At 40.8% G+C, this 21,736-nt stretch overlaps 1 protein-coding gene across 2 annotated transcripts in view; it reads left to right on the top strand.

Moving 5' to 3' along the window:
* The window catches only part of Ralb (RAS like proto-oncogene B), a 40,671-nt gene that overhangs the window by 10,204 nt on the left and 8,731 nt on the right, over window positions 1-21,736 (top strand). For both annotated transcript variants that reach the window (XM_027936771.2, XM_027936772.2), the window contains one exon: window positions 11,242-11,415. In XM_027936771.2, coding sequence (XP_027792572.1) covers window positions 11,302-11,415 — 114 coding nt within the window. In that variant the 5' untranslated portion in view covers window positions 11,242-11,301. The remainder of the gene's footprint in view (window positions 1-11,241; window positions 11,416-21,736) is intronic.

Below are 21,736 nucleotides of genomic sequence, written 5' to 3'. Positions count from 1 at the left end.
CCTTGCATTGTTATTTTGGGTGTATAATGACTATTTTTTGTCATACATTTCCTCTCAGGTCTTTGTATTTGTCTCTTGGGGGGCAGGTAACTGGGGATTGAACTTGGGGGCACTCAACCACTGAGCCACATCCTCGATTCTATTTTGTATTTTATTTAGAGACAGGAGCTCACTGAGTTGCTTAACGCCTCACTTTCGCTGAGGCTGGCTTTGAACTCGTGATCCTTCCTCCTCAGCTCCTGAGCTGCTGGGATTACTGGCATGTGCCACAGTGCCTGGCTTGTCTCTCTCTTTAGTGAGCTTTCTGACCCCATAGCTCTGGGTCCCTGTAATAAGTTTCAGTATTTCAAGCCATATTTGAAGGGCTCCACCACCCCACCCCAATCTTGGGAGCAGCAGACAGTGTAGTGGCTCAGAGTGTGGACTCTAAACCCATGACTTCAGGCAAGTTATGCCAGCTGTGGGAGGACCCACTTACACTGGGAGGATCCACTTAGACTGGGCAGGTCAGCTGCCAGGGGTGTCTAGGAAGGTGATGGAGGAAATATTTCAGTAAAGGGTACAATTATAGATGACCCTCTTGGTCTTTCTTAAGGAGCAAGAGCAGTTGTGGCAGAAGGACTTAACATGTGCCTCGGGGCATACATGAGAAGCTTCTGATAAGAGATTCAGAGCTATTATCTTTTGTTCTAGTTAATTTTTCTAAATATTTATTTTTTAGTTGCAGTTGGACACAATGCCTTTATTTTATTTATTTATTTTTTATGTGGTGCTGAGGATCGAACCCAGGGCCTCGCACGTGCTAGGCGAGTGCTCTACTGCTGAGCCACAACCCAACCTCTTGTTCTAGATTTTTAAAATTTTTTTTGTTAACCTGGGTTTATTTTTATTTTTATTTTTTTTGGGGGGGATGGGACAGATAAAAGAGGTGTTCATTAGGGGACAGAAATACCTAAAACAAATTTCCTTAGGCACACAGCAGTGCTAATTTGAATTGTTTTATAGCTCTAATTTTAGGAAATAAAAGCCCCAAATTAACAAGGAACTTAGGTTGTTTAATTCAGCTTCCTCATTTTTGTAGACATGGAAACTGAGTCACGCCTGTAAGTGCATTAAAAGTATTTCCTGGTGCTAATGACAATAGCAGCTACTCAGGGAAGGGGAATTGGACCAGGGAGGGCACTGGCCCCAAGTGAGTTCTGGTAAGAGACTGAGAGGCCTGGCCCATCGTGGCTGTGCTTGGGCTGGGAGCCAGAGGGGTCCTGCGCATGAGTGAAGCAGGTGCAGGAAGACAGGAGTGGCCTCCTCTGCCCTGGCAGACAGTGCAAGCGCCTTCCAAAAGCACCGGCCTTCGTCAGTGCCAGCCAATTGCCTGGATTTAGGAACGTCAGACTTCTGATTTTTCAAGCGATGCCAGAAATTTGGACTTGTATGTAAAATTCCCTTTAAAAATGTTAATAATTAAATCAATTTTTAAAAGGCACTGTGTGAGCAAACAAAGCATGCCTGCAGGCCACCAAATTTTACAAATTGGCAGCTCTGTTTTTTGCCAAGTGGTGAAAGCTGATCTATAGCAAGATAGAGACAGAGCCAGCACACGGAGGGAAGCAGTGACAGTCTTGGCAGCGTGCAGGGCTCTGATTCCAGCTGCCCCCAAGTCCCAGCCGTGTCTTCAGCCTCCTTCCTGTGCTGTGGATTTTTTGTTTGTTTGTTTACTTTCTCTTCAAAAACTTTGTTTTTTTCTTTGTATCAGTAATATACACTAGTATTTTCCTGGTAAATCCTTCTGGATATATGAGTTTATTTACCTTATGTTTCTTTTTCATGGGGATTTTTAAACATATACAAAGGTTCAGAGAATGGCACAATGAATTACTTTATCCCTATCTGGTCAGTGTCAGTGATCACTTTATAGCTAATTTTATTATTTCACCTCTATCTCTATTCACTCTCTTTCTCTCGATAATTTTGAAGCAGATCCTGCACATCATTTAACCTCATGAGGTTAAATGAGGCATTTAAAAAAATTAAAACACTAATTCCTTAATATTATTAAATCCAGCCAGAATATCTGATTTCCTCAATTTTCTTATTTTATTTAAATTAGGATCCAAAAAAGGCTCTGTTTCAACTGATTGATAGTCTCTTGGGTCTATTAATTTATAGGCTCCTTCTCTATTTCTCTTTCCCCTGAATTTGTTTACTGGAGAAATTAGGTGCTTTGTTCATGGAGCTTCCTGTAGTTTACATATGGCTGGTGTGCATCTCTGTGGTGGTGTTTAACATGTTCCTGGAACTGCTGTTAAGTGGTGGCTTGATTAGAAGAAGTTTTTATTTTTCCAATACCATATCATTGATGTTCTATCTTTTTCAAGATGCTCATTTATGCTAGCTTGTCTTTTTTTTTTTTCTTTTGAGACAGGATTTCACTATGTTGTCCCTATGCTGGTCTTGAACTCCAGGGCTCAAGTGATCTTCCTGCTTTAGCCTCCTGAATGGCTAGGACTTCAGGCACATGCCACCACACCTGGGTTAGCTGCCATTAATGCTCTTTTTGTGGTGTTAGCTGCCTTCGATGCTCAATAGCATGAGAAAGTGTAAAAAGGTGCTGCCCAAATTCTTCCATTCCTTGGTTTGTGAGATTATTTCTAGAAGGAAAGCCTTTGCTTCAGCTGTTAGTTACCCAGTGGTACAGTTTGCATAGGAGAAGTAAGGTGCATTTTTGATTCTTTCCTTGTTATTTGCCTATTTTTAACATAATGAGTTGTTACCTCCAGAGGTGACAAATGAAGTGCTTTTTAAGTTGCACGTGAACAAATTTGATTTGTTTCAATCTGTTGCAGTTATTTTTATTGATCTTTAATTGCCTCTCTGACTAGTCTCTTCAAATTGGCTCCTGAGTACCTGTGTGTGGGCAAGTGTCTATTTTTAATTTATTGTTATTTTTGGTAGCTAATAGTGTTTATTGTTGAACTGCATTAAAAACCTCTGAGGAAGGCTGCTGCTTTAAATGCTGCCCTTCTGGACAGCATTTCCTTAATGGAACGTTGATGAGAAACATGGAGTATGTGTAAAGGAAAATTGTTTAAAACGTGTCCTCCTCCTCTTAAAACGCTTCACTCATCATTCATCCATCCCTTTATTCATTCTCCGGGCATTTGTAGGTTTCTAATGCACTGTAGGTCAAAGCTGTCCCTGGAGATTCACATGTGATCAAGATACAGCTTCTGTGCCACAAACTGGACATGACCATGTTATAGATAGCTACAGGGTTTGTGTTGTGTCAGATTAACAGTGTGTAGGGATTCAGGGAAGGAGAGGGGGACACTCATAGATGCAGTTCCTAGGTTGGTGATCTTGTCACAACTACGTAGTAATTTGGTATTAGATGCTAAGAGAAAGACTCCAGATTGATTTTCAATACTTGTGGAGAATGAGGTCTACTGGACAAACAATGTCACTGAATTTTACTTTTAAATCATGCAGCATTTCTAAACCCTGAGAGTCATCTTGTTTCCTGTGCCACTTCATATTTGAGAGAGTTATTTTTTGGGGAAAAGTCCTTCATGACCATAATTTAGGTGGAGATTTTCCTAATTTGGATTCTAACAGGAAGTGGTATAAACAATTGGAATTTGCCTTGGCACTCACCTAGCAGGGGGCTGCATAAACTTCACAGTGCAGAGGACTTCCCTGGAGACTTTGTTAAAGTTCAGAGCCTGGTTCACAGGCCTAGGGTACAGCCTGAGAGTCCGCATTTCCCATAGGCTCCTGGGTGTGACTTAAAATGCAACCCAGACCCCGAATGTAAACATCTTTGTAATAATTTCTCCACAGACTGTAGGGACTTAATAAGGAAAAAATTCCTGGTAAATTTTTGTGTTATTTAGCTGTTAAATTTTTAAAATCAAACTTTAATATTCTATTAATTTTATAAAATTCATCATATAATCACATTGATTTTAAAAATTTAAATGAAATGGAAATGTGTACAATAAAATTGAAGTTATCTCACTGGCATTATCTGACACCATTGTTGCCAGTATTAACAGTGTATATTATCATAATTATACATATATATTTTTTAACAATAACATTACATTTTGTAAAACTTTTTTTTTCCCACTTAATGATACATCTTCACATTTTTCTAGGTCAATACATACAGATTTTCCTCTGTAGTTGTGTATCTAAAATTTGGTTTTATTATAATATATGCAAGTATTCCTATTGGTGGATGTTTTTCAGATTATTAGAGTATTCTGTGTAATCACAAAAAATCATTCTTATAAGGATATATGTCCATTTTTATAGAATACTTTCCTACAAGTTTTAGATTTTTAAATTTTTAATTGATTTTTGTTGACTTTTCTTCCCCAAAAGGTTGTTGCAATTAATATTATGATCAACAGTATCCATTTCTCCAAATTCTTGACAGTACTTTTTAAATTTACCCAAGCTGATGTTTTATTTGCATTTCCTTGAGTAACAGAGAAATTGGATATGGCTTTATATATTTATTTATGAGCTGTGTTCACTTTCTTTCCTGTGAGTCACTTCTTAAATTTTTTATCTATTAAAAAACCTAGGTTGTTTCCAGGTGCAGCATACCCCTGTAATCCCAGCGGCTCGGGAGGCTGAGGCAGAAGGATCATGAGTTCAAATCCAGCCTCTGCAACTTATTAAGGCACTAAGCAACTCAGTGAGACCCTGTTTCTAAATAAAATACAAAATAGGGCTGGGGATGTGACTCAGTGGTCAAAGGCCCCTGTGTTCAGTCCCCAGACCCCCCCCCACCCAAAAAAAAAAAACAAAAAACTTGGGTTGTTTGGCTTACTGGTTTGCAGGAACTTTTTATATTTTACAGATACAGTTTCGTCATATGTTGCAAATATTTTCTCCCAGTGTGTCTGTTGCTCAGTACGTATACTTCTCCCTTGCTCTTCATTTTTTTTTTTCATTTTTATGGCTGTTTAGTTTAAACTTTCTTGCCATGTTCAATTCCCTGCATTTTTCCATTATTACTTCCTATTGGGAACACTCTTTTGAAGAAAATACAGAAGTTGAGTGTTTGTCTTCTTCACTGAGCTTTTATAAATAAAGCTGAGTTTTCCTTGTTAGCCTAATGTCCAAGCACATAACCTACAGTTATAGTCCACCAAATATAGTGTCACGTGAAATAGTATTGAACTGGAAATAACCAATAGTAATTGCTTAATGAAAGTGCCCCCCCCCACCCTCCCTCATGTTCTTGTTTTACTGTGTGGGACAAAAATGGCTCCTGGAACCTTTGTAGAGCTACATGTGCAGTGTCCTTGGGGGCTGTGGACACATCTGGGGATATTTTCCAGGATACATGAATTTTTGGGGGGCCGGGGGAATGAGTTTCCTCTAGGCCCTTCACCTTCACATCTCTTTCTTTAACTGCTGGTGTCTGAGTGTTGTGGAAGGAGCTCAGGGATGAGATTCTTAGTACCAGAGCTTGGCCCTTCTTTGGCAAGGGAATTTTTTTTAGGTAATTGTCATCCAGTTCCTGTTAATTACCTTTAATGTGATTAACAATCACCTGGAAGAGCCAGGCACCGTGGCGCATGTCTGTAATCCCAGAGGCTGAGGCAGGAGGATTGTAAATTCGAGACCAACCAGCATCAGCAATTTAGAGAAGCCCTTAAGCAATTTAGCAAGGCCCTGTCTCAAAATAAAAGGGCTGGGGGTGTGATTCAGTGGTTAAGGAAGGGCCTCTGAGTTCAATCCCTGGTGCAAAAGAAAGAAAAATCACCTGAAAGAGTTCTTTTTGTTTGTTTTTGCTCTGAACTATTGAGAATAAGTTGTATAAATCATGACTTTATTTCTAAGAATATGGATATTCTCTTCTATGAATATAGTCCAATTATCAACATCAGTACATTTAACATTGATATACTACTCGAATCTTGAATCTATTCTTGTATTCCAAGTTTGTCAAGATCAGGGTCTGTCTGATGTGTCCTTATGGCTAAATGTCCTGGAGGTGCATGATATCTACCTGCCCCACCTTGGCATTATTAATTTTGATCATGTGATCAAAGTATTGTCTGATTTTGCCATGCCATACTTACTGTTTTTCCCCCTTGTAACTAATAAGTAAATCTGGAGAGACATTTTAAGATCATGCAAATCTTTTCCTCGTCCAATCCTTCACGTAGGTTTAGCATCCACTGATGAGTCTTGCCTGCCAGTCTTTAAACTGTTGTGAAATACTAATTTTCCAATTCAGGTGTATCCTCTGCATTTTCCAGGTGGCCCTTGGCTTTCTGTAAGCAAGGGCCCTCCCTTTTCCTTTAATATTTATTTTAGGTCTAGATTCATAGATTCCTGATTTTTCAATAATCTGTTTCAATACTGTCTTTAATTACTTGGGTGCTAAAAGTGTCTCATATTTGTGCTTGTTATTTAAAGGAATGTTGAGTTATTTAAAGGATTTTTGATTGTTATTTAAAGGATTGAATACCTGGATAACATTGTGGGAGACTCAGATATTATGATTGTAACCTACGAGTAGCGAGTAGCGTCCAGGTTACCTTCATTCATATTGTCTGGAGAAAAAGTGCTACATTCAGTTCCTTGGGTGTGTCGCATGGGGGAGTGTGCTGTGTGCTTTCGCATATTGTATTACCCAGCATATTGGATTTTATGAGGGGTCAGGGAGAGCTGGTGTCCCCTAGGTTTTCTCATTGTTACTTGTGTTTCATGACAGCCCTATGATACAGGCAACGTGGCAGTTGGATTCTATTACCAGCATATTTCTTCTTTGCTTAAATTAAAAGAAAGACTAATGACTATTGTCAGCCTGTCAGACTAAAATTCACTGGAAACACCCTTTCCTCTTAACACTTGGATAGTTTTATGTACTGAGATTTGCTTTCAAAATATATTTTACTTCTCAAGTGAATGTGTGTTCTGGTATTTGGCTTTATGCTATGATATTATTGTATCATAGAACATATGTAGAAAAATCATTTCTAAGCTCTTTTGCCTCTTTCCTAAGCCAACTAAGCAAAGCATTCTTAGTTTGGAATGTCTTGTTTTTCTTTTCTTTCTTTCTTTTTTTTGAGGGGGGTACTCGGAATTGAACCTGAGGTCACTTAACCACTGAGCCTCATCCCTAACCATTTTTTTTTTTTTTTTTGTATTTTATTTAGAGACAGGGTCTTGCTGAGTTGCTTAGGGCCTTGCTAAGTTGCTGAGGCTGGCTTTGAACTCATGATCCTCCTGCCTCAGCTTCTCGAGCCACTGGGATCATAGGCATGCGCCACCACACCTGGCCCCTGTAAGGTCTTTAAACTTTTCAAAATATTTGTAATTTTCCAGAATAAACTGTTAGGGAAAAGGATGCCTGTATTTTTTTTTTAAATATTTTTCCAGTTGTCAATGGACCTTTATTTATTTATTTATATGTGGTTGCTGAGAATTGAACCCAGTTCCTCATGCATTCGAGGCAAGCACTCTACCACTGAGCTACAACTCCAGTCCCAACCTGTATTTTTTTTTTTTAAAGAGCACATCATGGAATAGGTACATCTATTATAAACTATTAAATGTTGTACATATCTGTTAAATCATACACATGAACTGCCCAAGCTTCACTGATTCTTTTTCTTCTATTTTTCCTCCTCGCTTTAGTTAAGTCCTTCAAATCTGAGTCTATATGTTGCTTTCTCCAGGAAATTTCCCCTGAACTTACATTCTGCTTTAGATATCTCTTCCGTTTCCAGAGTGCCCTTTAACCATAGAATTTGTCACCCTCTACTGTCCTCATTTACTAATTTGTTCAAACCAGTAGACTGTCACTCAAACAACTTTGTTATGGGCAAAGACTATATTTCTGTAATGTTTTCTGGTAAAAGTGAAAACAATCAACAACAGTAAATAGACTCTGAGACTTCAGCAGTTAGAAGTTTCTTATCTCTCACACCAGGAGTCTGAAGGTCAGCATTTCCACGAGTGGTTCGGTGAGGGGCACTTGGCTGCCACCTCTGCCTTTCTTTTGTCCTTCCCGTCAGCATGCCAAGTTGACAGAAGCAGTGACGTGGATTGGAAATATCCGCCATAGTTATTTCCGGTTTTGGACTTGAGCAGAGATGTTTTAGCAAACATCTGTGGATTCCTTGAGTAGCCTTCAGTATATTTGTGATTGTTTCTTCTAGAGAAATTGACGCTGCTTTTTGAAAATAGTGGTTCAGAATTAGACTTATTCATGTGTTTGGAAAAGACCTCTGTTCTTAGCCTGGAAAAATATTTGTCCATTTTCATATAGTTCACAGAAGGTTGCCTTGGAGAAATGTGGGATGGAGGATTTGAGTGTTGCAACCTCATTCCGTTTTTAGGAAACTGCTGGGGGCCAGAAATGAGGCCAAAAGTAGTTTCACATTCTTAAACTGAAGCCTTTGGGGGAGGCCTGCCCCTTATCCCATTTCTTTTATTTTAGTCACAATTCAGATGTGCTTAATTATCGAGTTAATTGCTTAGCTCACTTATTATAAAAAGCACATAATTAGCAAAGGGGGAGTGGAAAGAGTGCCTGGTGTAGGCAGGTAAAAAGATGGTGAAATGTGAGGGTGGAGAAACCAGTGGATGAGCAGGGCTGCGACCTTGACTTAGGGTAGCCCAAGGCCATTCACGTGGCCCCTGTGCAGCTGAGGAACTCAATGTGAAAAGGCTGAATTTCGTTCAATTCACCTGTTTCGGAAAATAGATATAGTGCATGGAAAACTTGTGAAACTATATAAATATGATCTCAAACATGTTTTTAAATATTTTTTTTAGTTGTAGATGGACACAATACCTGTATTTATTTTTATGTGGTGCTGAGGATCCAGCCCAGTGCCTCACGGGTGCAAGGCACACGCTCTACCACTGAGCCACAACCCTAGCCCTCATATACGTTTCAAATGTAGCACTATGTAGATTAAAATACTAGCAGGAAATACTCAGTTAATAGTGAATATCTCTTGGTGGTAGATCATACGTGTTTTTTTTCAGAGATTGTGTGTTTTGTAGGTTTGCTACAGAGCATCATAACTTTTCATTTTAAATATTCAAAAAAATTTTAGGCATTTAGAATGATTCTTGTTAAAGTCTATCTGACTTGTTGGTAATGTTGTGTTTTTTAGATGCTGCTTTTTGTTTTTATTCCAATTGATCAAATAATCCTTTGTCTGCTGCCTGTCTGAAAAGCCCCACTTGCTATTTATGCTGGCTCCCATGTGGTGCTGTTCTCGAAGTTGGGAAGGTGCTCTCCTTGCCCTCATCTCCCAGACAGCCTTTGGCCAGCACGCTGCGTGGCGCCCCGGTGTTCCTACCTGCCTGGGACCACTTTGCACGTACATTTCTTGGTTTTGGAGGACTGTTGTGGTTGTAGATTTTTAAGTAAAACTTGCATACAGCTGGGGCTTTGGCAGATAAGTCTCTTTGTCATCGTTCCTGTTGGTGAACATGTTTTTCTAGTCCACTCTCCTCCGGTGCTCCTTCAAAGGCCTTGGCCTCTCAGTTCTCAGTTGCAAAGGTGTTTCAGTTCTCACTCCTCCCTGTGTGGGCCTTGGTCTCCTAGTTCTGTGTACATTAAATCCTGTTACCTAGAGATGGCAGGATGAGCAGCTCCTACTGCTGAGTGGGGACTGCTTCTTTTCCACTGAGCTCAGCTGAGCATTTCAGAGCAGTTCTCACCTTCGCTGCCCACGAGAGTCACCTGGGAATCTTTAGAAGTCCCGAGTTTCAGGCTGCATTAAAATCTCTGACTAGGATGTTGGTATAGCTCCCAGGTGCTTGAAGCCAGGGATGGAAACAACTGATTTAAAATGATGTTCTGTTTTTCCCAGTGATTTGTGTGTTGTGTGTATTTGTTTTTTTCTAGTGGGAGTGTTTTCAACTCAACAAGAAGAGAAATAGGAGCCCATGATGTTGTAATTAAACAAATACCCTGTTAGGGCTGGGGTTGTGGCTCAGTGGTAGAGCATTTGCCTAGCACATGTGAGGCACTGGGTTCCATCCCCAACACCACACACACACACACACACACACACACACACACACACACAAAGAAAATCTAATTAAAACCACCCTGTTAAACAGGACGGCAGCAGACCATTATTACATCCCTACTATGTGCTAGATCCTGTGCTTAGATCTTTCACATGTTATATCCTGTAGTCCTCAGGACCATCCTGCAAGTTTAAATGCCCATTTATATGTATTTGCAGATAAGAAAACCATGTTACCAGGGGCTGGGACTCAGTGGCAGAGCCCTTGCTTAGTACATGTGAGGCACTGGGTTCAATCCTCAGCACCACATTTAAAAATAAGTCAATAAATAAAGGCATGCTGTCTGTCTACAACTACAAAAAATTTAAAATTAAAAAAAAAGAAAACCCTGTAACTTAGAGAAATTAAATAACTAGTCGTAGGTCACATAGCTCACAAATGGCAGAACCAGATTTGGGTCCATTTTGCTGAGATGTATGGAAATAGAACTCCACCCCCATATAAATTATTTAAAGATTAGCTCTTGGGTCAGAACAGGGTCTAGATATCTGTTGAATTTACTTACGGGGGATATTTCATCTCCCTTAATGCCAGGATTGGTACTCATTTTCTTATTTTTGAGGAGGACAAACTGATATAAATTAATTGTTATCTTTTAAAAATTTAACTTCTTTTAGTTCATTACTTTAAACAAACCTGGAGTAAATAATTACATACTTCTTTTAACTGTGTCCTGTGTCCTGAGGGGTTGTATATTACTATAAAATAATATATCTACTTGTTCCTCTTCATCCACCTCCTTAATTCACATGGAGGGCTGTGAGTTTGTGTGTGTGTTGGGGGGTGTGTGGCTAGAGGGACAGGGACAAGGAGAGGAGTAAGGATAAAAAACTGGAGAGCCAGGTCGCCACATGGTTCCCTGGCACACTGGGTGACTCGGGGGAGTGGTGGGAATTGAGACTTGGAGCCTTTCGGTCATTCTGTCCCAGGGAAGCCCTGGGGGGTGTATGGACTCTAGTGATAGCGTCCTCTTCACTCTCCTCAGTGATACAGGCTAGGGCTGTGTGCGCCTGTGTCTTTTTTCTTGACTTGGCGTTACTCTGGCCCTGGCTCTGTGGAGATAAATGACTTCCAGGTGGTCACAGGGCTTTTATCTTTGTCCAATTCCCAAAGCATAGGTGTGTTGAACTGACTCTAAGTCTTTGTCTTTGTCACCGGCAGCTCTCCGACTGGCTCTTCTGTCCGCGTGCCGTCACCTGTCACCTCCGTTAAGCCAGCAGGATGGCTGCGAACAAGAACAAGGGCCAGAGCTCCCTGGCCCTTCACAAGGTGATCATGGTTGGCAGTGGCGGGGTCGGCAAGTCGGCCCTGACGCTCCAGTTCATGTACGACGAGGTAAGACGCCAGCCACACTGCCTGTGTGGACTCGTTGGCCGGGACAATGTCCCAGCCATGTTTTGGTGCCCTCCCCCATGTGCATAGGGTTCATGGGACAAATCTGTCAAGGTGGTTTGGGAATAGCCTCCTAGGGGACTTCCCGACATAAGGCCCGAGGTGCTGATTTTAGATGTGACTTCAACTCTGGCAGGGATGTGAGGAGCCTCTGCTCACATAGTTTCAACTCTTGTTCTTTGAGATCCTTTGTGACAAGAGTGAGGGAGCAGAGAGAGGCCTTTGTATAGGTGCCAGAGTTTGAATCTGGGATTTTACCCACAGGCCTCTTGTTAGATCTCGGTCCCCATCCTGGGGTGTTCGCAGCAGGTGGCGGGACCTTTAGGAGCTGGGCCCTAGTGGGAGAGAGTCAGGTCACAGGGAGGTATGCCCTTAAAGGGGATGTTGGGACCTGGCCCCATCTAGTTTCTCTCTTTGGCTTCCCAGTTGCCAGAGATGAGCACCTTCCACCTGTGATCCCACCGTGACACGCTGCCTCACCACAGGCCCCAAAGCAACAGGGCTGACTAACTGTGGACTGACACCATAAGCCAAAAATAAACCTTTCCTCTTTTAAACTGATTATCTCAGGTATTTTGTCACACTGCTAGAAACTGACTAACAGCAAGTATTTCTCAATAGGTAGTTAGCTTTGTGCCTAGTCAATTTGGGGAAAGAAGGAAAAGAGAGCTGAGTTGTCATAAGAACCTAATCTTTTCCTAAGTGATGGACATCAAGTTCTTGATTCTCTGTGCAGCAAGGTAAGGCTTGTGCCATTCTTACCCAACACTTGTATTACTTACTTTATGTGATTAATATGAGTGGTGTTGAGTCCAATATGACAGCACAGTCTTGATTTCTGTGGCAACCAGAGTTTCTGCTGGATGGCCATTAGCTGGAACTTCTGGTAGAGGGCATGTTCAGAGCAAAGCCCACACTTTAGTATGGCATTCACACAAGTGTACGTTCTATGAAATTTGCCAAAGAGAGAAACTAGGCCACTATCTTTCTACTAGATTTTCCTCTGTCCCACTTTCTCTTGTGTTGGGTGCTATTGGAGTGGCCATGGACATTTCTGATTCTAGCTGAGGGAAGTTCAGTTAGGAATAGGGGTTAGTTGGGAAATATTGTGTGTGTGTGTTTGTGTGCACAGAGTCACTTTAGTGCATGGGGTGGGAACATTCCTGCCACCCACTGTGCTGACTCACTAGCATTGTAATGTGTATTGCAGGGCCAGGTGGGTCACAGCATGAACACGTCCTGTGGGACACTTTGAGTGTGGGGGTGGTGGAGGAGAAACAAGGGGCAAAATGTATGGAGCTAGCAATTGGTCTGGAAATTTCTTCCAGATCTTTCACTGAAACTTCATACATATTTCGTAAATGTATCAGTATATTTGTCCCTTTGTATCTGTGAAGGATTGGTTCCAGGACCCTCCAAAGATTCCAAAATTCATAGTCCTTTTATAAAATGGAATGGTATTTGTACATAATCTGCATACACTGTAAGTCCTCTCTAGGTTCCTTATAATACCTAACACAATGTAAGCACTATGTAGATAGTTGATATCATAGAGGGAATAATGACAAGAAAAATAAGTGTACATGTCTGTATAAACATTTTTTCTGAATATTTTTCATCTGTGATTGGTTGAATCCACAATTGGGAAACTCATGGATATGGAGGGCAGACAACAGAACTAAAATTTCCATTATGAATAATGTCATGTATTTGTGAAGCTGAAAGAACCTTTTCTAAACTGTCAGTACAAGAGAAAATTCCATCAGCCATGGCTACATTATTTGTTATTCTTTATAGAAAAACATTTCAAAGTTGTTGGCATATGACAAGATACAGTATATAGCAAATTTTTAAAAAGGTATTCTAGAGATGTCAGGCAGTTAATGAATAACAATATTAAACTATTTTCCTGGGTTTTGTGATGTCAATATTTGTCCTGGTTTTCTCTTTCCCTGTAATACATGGACACAAATTTAGCAAATGTAGGTTGAAAACATACATTTCTTGTCTCAATTTCCATGGTCAAGAGTTGGAGTGTGGCTCAGGTGGAGCCTCTACTCAGGGTCTCCTAAGGCTCCAGTCAAGATGTTGGCCAGGGCTGTCATCTTGTCTGAGGCTCAGTTTTCTTCCATGTTCCCTGATTATTAGCAGAGTTTAGTTCTTTGTGGATGAAGGACATTGGCCCTCAGCTTCTACAGGTTGCTCCCAGTCCCCTGTCACACCGGGTAGGCAGTTCATTCTGTGTCAGCTGTCTTCTTCAAGTGCATGGGGTGGGAACATTGTAGGTTCAGCTAAGACAGAGTCTTGTACAGTTGTTGCTTGGTATCTATAAGGGATTGGTTCTGTGATTCCTACTGATACTAAAATCCACAGATGCTCAAGTTCTTTATATAAAATGATATAGCATGTTTTAGCCAGCTTTTTTGCTACTGTGGCTAAAAGGACCCAATCAGAATAACTATAGAGGAGGAAAAGTTTATTTGAGGACTCATGGTTTCATGACAGGCAGGCTCCATTCCTTGGGGCTCGAGGCGAGGCAGGCCATCATGGCAGAAGAGTGTGGCAGAGGGAACCAGCTCACATGATGATTAGGAAACAGAGTTCTCCACCCTCCAGATACAAATAGCCCCAAAGCCACGCTCCAGTTCCCACCTCCTCCAACCACACACTATCACTTCACTTACCACTCAATTCCTATCAGGAGATTAATTCACGGATTGGGTTCAGACTCTCACAACCCGATCATTTCTCCTCTGAACCTTCTTGCATTGTCTCACATGTGAGCTTTTGGGGGACCCCTCATATCCAAACCATAACACAGTGTTTGCATTTAACCTACGCCCATCCTCCCACATACTTTGTCTCTAGATTACTTATAATACCTAATACAACATAAATGCAATGAAAATAGTTGTTGCACTATATATTGTTAAGGGAATAATGATAAGGAGCAAAGTCTATCCATGTCCAGTACAGATGAAACCATTGTAGGCCTAACTACATTTTCGATCTGTGGTTGATTGAATCTGGATAGAGAACCCTTGCATATGTGGGGTAGGCTGTATAAGGAAAGGGCCTCTTGGGCCTAATCCCATCATGGTTACCATATTCTGTGGCTAGAAGCAGTTCCAAGGTCTGTCTGCATTCCAGGGGAGTGCATTATCCACGGGCATGGCTCATTGGGGGTTGCCTGAAAGTGTATATGCCTAGTGTATGTCTATCTTTAAATTTTTATAATGAATTATTATTGCTTTTCTCATGGAGATAAATACTTATTTTGCATCCAATATTACTTGTGAATCCTTTTTTAAAGGAGGGGGTCCCTCAAATCAGTAAGCATCAGGCTACAACCTGTATCTCCTTCTGGGTCACACCACCTGTATCTTACAGTGGGACATTTTTGTGGTCAATGCCTACTTCTTTTTATCTTAAACTAGGTGCTGAAGTGGGTAAATCTGGCAGACTCTGCTAAATATACTTCAAACATTTTTGCTTAGAAGGAGAGAAGTTGAGAACTCTGCTGTGGAAATTTTTCTTGTTTGTTTTTGCTTGATAACTTGTAAATTGCTTTTTTAAACTTACATATTCTTCTTTTGTAAGAAGAGGAAAAAGTGAGGAAGGAGTTAGGATGAGGGAGAAAGGTTAGAAATGCAGTTGTTAACAGAGGTGGGGAAGGGGCTTTTTTCTGTCAGAGGATATTCAGCAATGCCAGTTTTAGTTGCCACTACCAGAGGGAGAGTACTGCTGGAAGGTAGGGGCCTCTTGCCTCAGCCTCCCAAGCCACTGGGATTACAGGGTACGCCACCGCGCCCTCTGATAATTCTTTGTTGTGTGGCTGTCCTATGTGTGGTAGCATGATCAGCAGAATCGGGAGTTCAAAACCAGCCTCAGCAAAAGCAAGGCACTAAGCAACTCAGTGAGACCCTGTCTCTAAATAAGATACAAAAAACAGGGCTGGGGATGTGGCTCAGTGGTCGAGTGCCCTTGAGGTCAATCCCCGGTACCAAAAAAAAAAGAAAAAATTAATCATCATAAAATATCAGTGCTGCTGTTGAGAAACCTTTCTGGGACTGTCTTTATCCATTTTCTGTTGCTCTAACAATAGCTGTGACTGGGAAACTTATAAAGAAAAGAGGTTTATTTTGGCTATGGCTCTGGGAATCCAAGAGCATGGTCCTGCATCTCCTTGGCTTTTGGTGTGGGCCATGTGCTGCTGCATGCATGGTGGAAAGCAGAAGGGCAAGCAGGAATGTGCAAAGAGAGGAGGGTACAAAGCAGCCAGGTGTTGTATGACAACCCACTCATGGTAACTAACCCACTCTTATAGGAACCACTTTGTTTCCTTTGTGAGGGTGGATCCCTCAGGGTCTAATTGCCTTGTAAAAGTCCTGTCAGCTTGCAGTACCATTACATTGGCAACCAGATTTCAGCATGAGTGTTGGTGGGGACAAACCACATCCAAATCATATCAGAGCTGTGGCTGGTCAGAGAATGGAGACTCCTACGGTGCAGGTGATTGAGAGGCCTCAGGATGCCAAATCCAAGGGCAAGTTCAGATACAGAGTTCTAGTCCTCTGTGAGACTAGGACCTATTTTATAGCTCAGTACTGCTGCTGATACCTAGGAGACTAGGAAAGCCCGGTCTGGGTGTGTGTGTGTGTGTGTGTGTGTGTGTGTGTGTAGGGGAGGGGAAAGATGCAGAAAAATCAAGAGTTTTTTTTTCTGTCCTTCATAAAGACAAGGGAAACTATGCTTTGCCTTAGTCTGTTTTTCTTGTGGGCTAACATTATTTGAAGACCAGAAAGTAGTGGTTATTGAAGAAATGGCAGAAGAAAATCAGGACAGGGAAAGAACAGAAATGATGTGTATCTGGGGGAGTCTTTAATTGATTTTCTAATGCTGTTGTGTAGTACACTTGAAATGTGGCTAGTGATGACTGTATCAGCAAGCTAGCTCTGGGATCATAATTTGCTTAGTAACTCAGTAATTATAATTTGCTTACTAAAAATTTCTTATTTTTCTTCTTTAATGTAACAGAGACTAGGGAAAAGAGGATGTTGATGGGAGTTAGGATTCAGAATACCTGTGGCTATTATGCACTTGAAATGTGGTTATAGGCTACAATATTGGGCAGGATAGTTCTAGAGTCATAATTTTGGAACTTGAGGAGACCCTGGCAGTGATTTTTAACCATAGCTTGAAATAGACTCTCCTTTAAAAAAAAAAAAAAAAAAGCCCTCTGAATAATCTGGAGTTGAGAACTAGGCCTCCATTTCCAGAATGCTGTCCGGGTGCTTCTGACGTGTGGCCAGTTGTGATAACTCCTACCTGAGAGATCAGAAGCCAGCTAGATTTCACAGAGACAGACACCGAGGCTTATGCTCAGGGGCCAGCTAACTAACACAATGGAATTTTTTGTGAAACTTGGACTATGGAAGGAGCAAGTCGATTCCTTTCTAGAGTCTCACTTTGACAGTAATTAAAGGGAACTGCCAGTGGGGCTGATCGGAGATTGTAACTTTTTAAGCCCTGGCCTAACACACTTGAAGATAGATAGAGAGAGCTAGAGCTAGAGAGAGGGAGGGAGGGAGAGAGAGAGAGAAAGAAAAGTCCCTTCAGGGGCACTCTCCCACCAACCTGTAGGCATCCACTGGGCGCCACCTCTTAAAGGTCTACTGCCTCCCGCGTGGCTCCACGGACTGGGGACAGAGCCTTCAACACATGGGCCTTGGGGGATATTCCAGGTCTAAACCATAGCAAAGATGTTTAGCTTTTTCCAAGAAAGTGAGGTTGGGGTGAGGATGCTTTGGCAGCAGCCACTTCAGACTCAGTCTCCCCAAAGTCCCCCTAGACATGGCTCAATAAGAAGGGTGTTGGGGGCTGGGATTGTGGCTTGGGTGGAGCACTTGTGAGGCCCTGGGTTTCATAAATAAATAAAGGCACTGTGTCCATCTACAACTAATAACAATTAAAAAAAAAACTGTAAAATGTTAAGGGGGTGGGGGGAGAAGGGGTGTGTGTGAATGTGCCTTGGACCTATGCGTCTTGGGCATCTGAAACTGAACCACATGAAGCTCTGCAGGCCAGTAGAGGATGAGTATGGTTCATATTAACAGAGTCTTTGGTGATTTTCTGATTCTACCTGAAAAATGTAAACATCAGGGTTGCGATAGAATGTTCTAATAATACCAGGCTTTACTCAGTGCAGAGCTATGCGGGTATGTCTGAAATTCAGACTTCTGGTGTCAAAGGATCAGTGAAACTGTGGCGGCTTTCTTCTTAGAAGCTCAGAAATGCCCAGTTGAGATGTTTATGGTGGTATGCAGAGATTCTGAGTGATGGAGGAGTAGTGCTTCTGTCTTTTTTGGATCATGTATTTGTCTCTTTGGAAAGTTAAAAGGACAGATACTGTTGCAAAGCATAGGCAAGTTTTCACATTATAATTACTAGTATGAAGTTAAGAGAACCCAGGATTAAAATATTTTAGGATTTTTTTTTTTTGTACTGGGGATTGAACCCAGGGTCTTGCACATGCTAGGCAAGCACTCTACCACTGAGCTATATCCCTAGCCCACTATTTTAGGATTTTTATTTTTAGATTTAAAATAATTTGAACTGGCAGCCATTAATTAATAATATAAGGTATTTTTAGGAGTGTTCTTTGAAGGAACCTTAAATTCTGTTGATATTTGCAATTCAGTTTTTAGATTATAAATTTTTCTTACAACTTTGAGTATAATTCACATAGCATGAAAAGCAGTCTGTTAAAAAGTATAATTCACTTCTTTTGTATGTATACGCAGATGTGTAACATTCACCATTGTCTAAGTTTCATCACTCAAGAAAAAAGCCCTGTGTATTAGCAGTCACACCCATTACTACTTCCTCCTCTCCTGCCCGTGGCCTCTCACAACCACTTTCTGTTTGTGTGGATTTACCTAAATGGAGTAACACAATATCGCCTTCATGACTTTCTCCTAGCATCATGTTTTGCAAGTTCATCCCTGTGGTAGCATGTAACAGTACTTATTCCTTTTTTAAAAAAAATTGTGATAAGATTCACATAAAACTTCCTCTTTTAGCTGGGCATAGTGGTGCATGCATGTAATCCCAGTGGATGGGGAGGCTGAGACAGGAGGATTGAGGTTCAAAGCCAGCCTCAGCACACCGAGGTGCTAAGCAACTCAGTGAGACCTTGTCTCTAAATAAAATACAAAAAAGGGCTGGGGATGTGGTTCAGTGGTTGAGTGCCCCTGCAATCCCCGGAACCCTCCCCACTACCCCACAGGAAAAAAAAAAAAAACTTCCTCCTTTAAAGTGTAGAATTTAGTGATATCTAGAATATTCACAGAGTTGTACAACCATCACCAGTATCTCATTCCAGAAGATTTTCCTCACCCCACATACATTAGGAGTCATTTCTTATTCCTTATCCCTCCAGCCTGGGTACCTACTTACTATCTACTGTCTAATCTACTTTCTATCTCCAAAGAATTGTCTGTTCTGCATAGTTCACATAAACAGGCTCATACAATATGCCGTCTTCTGTGTTGGCCTTTTTTGACTTAGTAGAATTCAACAAGGTTCATCCAAGTTGTAGCATGAATTGACACTTCATTACTTTTTTTTTTTTTTTTTTGGTATTGGGGATTGAACTCAGGGGCACTCAACCACTGAGCCATATCCCCAGCCCTTTTTTGTATTTTATTTAGAGACAGGGTCTCACTAAGTTGCTGAGGCTGGTTTTGAATTTGCAATCCTCCTGCCTCAGCCTCCCAAGTTACTGGGATTACAGGTACCAGTCTACTTCATTACCTTTATGACTGAATAATATTTCATTGTTTGGATAGGCCACATTTTGTTTTTCCAACAATTGAGGGACATTTGGTTGTTACTGCTTTTTGACTCTTATGAGTAAGTTGCTATGGACATGGGTGTTCAAGATGAAAACATCTTAAATTCCTTTGAGTGTATACCTGGGCAAGTAATTGCAGAGGCATGTGATTACTCTATTATAATTGTTTGATGAACTGCCAATCTGTTTTCCATAGTACCTACACCATTTTCCACTCTTACCAGCAATATTTGAGGGTTCCAGTTTCTCCATATTCTTGACAATTGTTATTGTCCCCCACCCTTCTTTTTTTTTGGTACTGGGGATTGAACGCAGGGGTACTTTACCAATGAGCTATAGCCCCAAACCTTTGTATTTTTTGAGATAGTCTTGCCAAGTTGCTTAGGGTCTCACTGAGTTGTTGAGATTGGCCTGAAACTTGTGATCCTCCTGCCTCAGCCTCCCATGTAGCTTGGATTTCAAGCATGTGCTACCACGCCCAGCTTGTTGTCTGTCTGCGTATTACAGCCATCCTGTGGTTTGAAGTGGTATCTAATTGTGGTTTGACTTATGTTTCCCTGATGGTGAGTGATGCTGAGCATCTTTTCATGTGCTTATTGCTCTTTGTTTATCTTCTTTGGAAAATTGTGTATTTAGATTCTTTGCGCTCTCTTCCCCTTTTTTTTGTCCTGAAGATTGAGCCCAGGGCCTCTACCATTGTGTTCTACCATTGAACTACATCATCATATTGCCTGTTTTTTTTTTCAGACTTTTTTTTAATTGTAGGATACCTTTATTTATTCATATGTGGTGCTGAGGATCAAACCCAGTGCCTCACATGTGCCAGGCGAGTGCTCTACCACTGAGCCACAGCCACAACCTCCCCCCTTTTCCTGTTTTTAATTGGGTTGTCTCTCTTTTTATGATTGAATTTCCAGAGTTCTTTATGTATTCTAGAAATAATCCCCTTAATAGACATGTGATTTACAAGTATCTCTCTTTCTCTGGGTTGTCTCTCACCGTCTTGACGGTGTCCTTTGAAGTCTGAAAAATTTTAATTTCAGTGAAGTCCGGTTTACCTGTCTTTTTTGTTGTTGTTGTTGTTGCTTGTTTGTTTGGTATCATATTGAAGAATACATTGCCAGATACTAGGTCATGAAGATGTACACCTGTGTTTTCTTCTAAGAGTTTATAATTTTAATTTTTTGATCTATTTTAATTTTGGTATGTGGTATGAAGTAGGGGATCCAGCTGTACCAGCATCATTTAATTTTTAAAAATACATTGTCCTTAACTTAGTTTATTTCTTGATTTTTAGAATCATTAAGATTACTTATTTTATACACACCAATATAAAGAAGATAGCTTTGGAATAATATCATTATACTAAACAATACAACTACTGAGAGGAAGTTTCATATTTCTTTGACTTTTTTGTCCTTAGTTTTTTTTTAAATATATAGATATTGATGGACCTTTATTTTATTCATCTATTTTTGTGAGGTGCTGAGAATTGAACCTAGTGCCTCACACATAGAAGGCAAGCGCTCTACCTCTGAGCCACAGCCCCGGCCCTCCTTAGGTTTTTTTTTTAATGGGATGCAATTTTTCACGATACTCTTCTAAAGTCTCATAAATTAATTAAGTTCTTTTTCTGGGTGTCTTCACTAGCAAATGAATATTCAGGTAGGCTCATTCGCTTTGGTTTTTCTGTTTAACAGCTTTCAATTCTGTCTGTCCTTTCAAGGTGCCTTTTTGGCAAATGCCTACATACATCAAGTTGCTCTCCCTGTTTCCTTGGAGCTCTGGTGCCTGGCTGCACAGTATCTCATGTGAAATCCTGTCGCTGGGCATTTGGGAAGTTCTTAATCTTCTGCAGTCACACTCAGTGCCACAGTGAATTACTTGGTATATTCTTGTGCAGGCTTTCTGGAGCTTAGATTCCTAGAAGCAGGATAGCTGGGACGGGGTAAGGAATTTTTCTTATTTTATCAGCTGTTGACAAATTTTTCCCCAGGGGAATTGTCCTGTTTCCCATTTCTGCTCGCAATGTACGAGAGTCCTTTCCCCTAGAGTATGTTGTCAGACTTTTGGAATTTTGCCAACTGGTTGGTGAAAAATGAGGTCTCAATGTAGTTTTAATTTTCACTTTTTTAAAAACTAGTGGGGATGAACATCTTTTTATGTGTTTAGCACCGGGTATCTATTTTTTAGTGAATTGTTTATGTCCATTGCCCACTTTCCCCTAATGAACTGTCGATATTCTTCCTCTGTTTCTGGGAACTCTTTATATATTAAAGACATTAGCTCTTGTACTATGGATTCAGATATTTTTTCCCTGTATGTCATTTGCCTATGTTTGTGGTATGTTGCGCTAGCTCTGCTAAAACTTTTTTTTTTAACAATTTTTTTCTTTTCTTTTTAAAATTT

This window comes from Marmota flaviventris, chromosome 11 (assembly GCF_047511675.1).
Source record: "Marmota flaviventris isolate mMarFla1 chromosome 11, mMarFla1.hap1, whole genome shotgun sequence".
Classification (NCBI taxonomy): Eukaryota; Metazoa; Chordata; class Mammalia; order Rodentia; family Sciuridae; genus Marmota; species Marmota flaviventris.
Note: the sequence above shows the minus strand (reverse complement) of the source record. Positions and strands in the feature narration are given on the sequence as shown.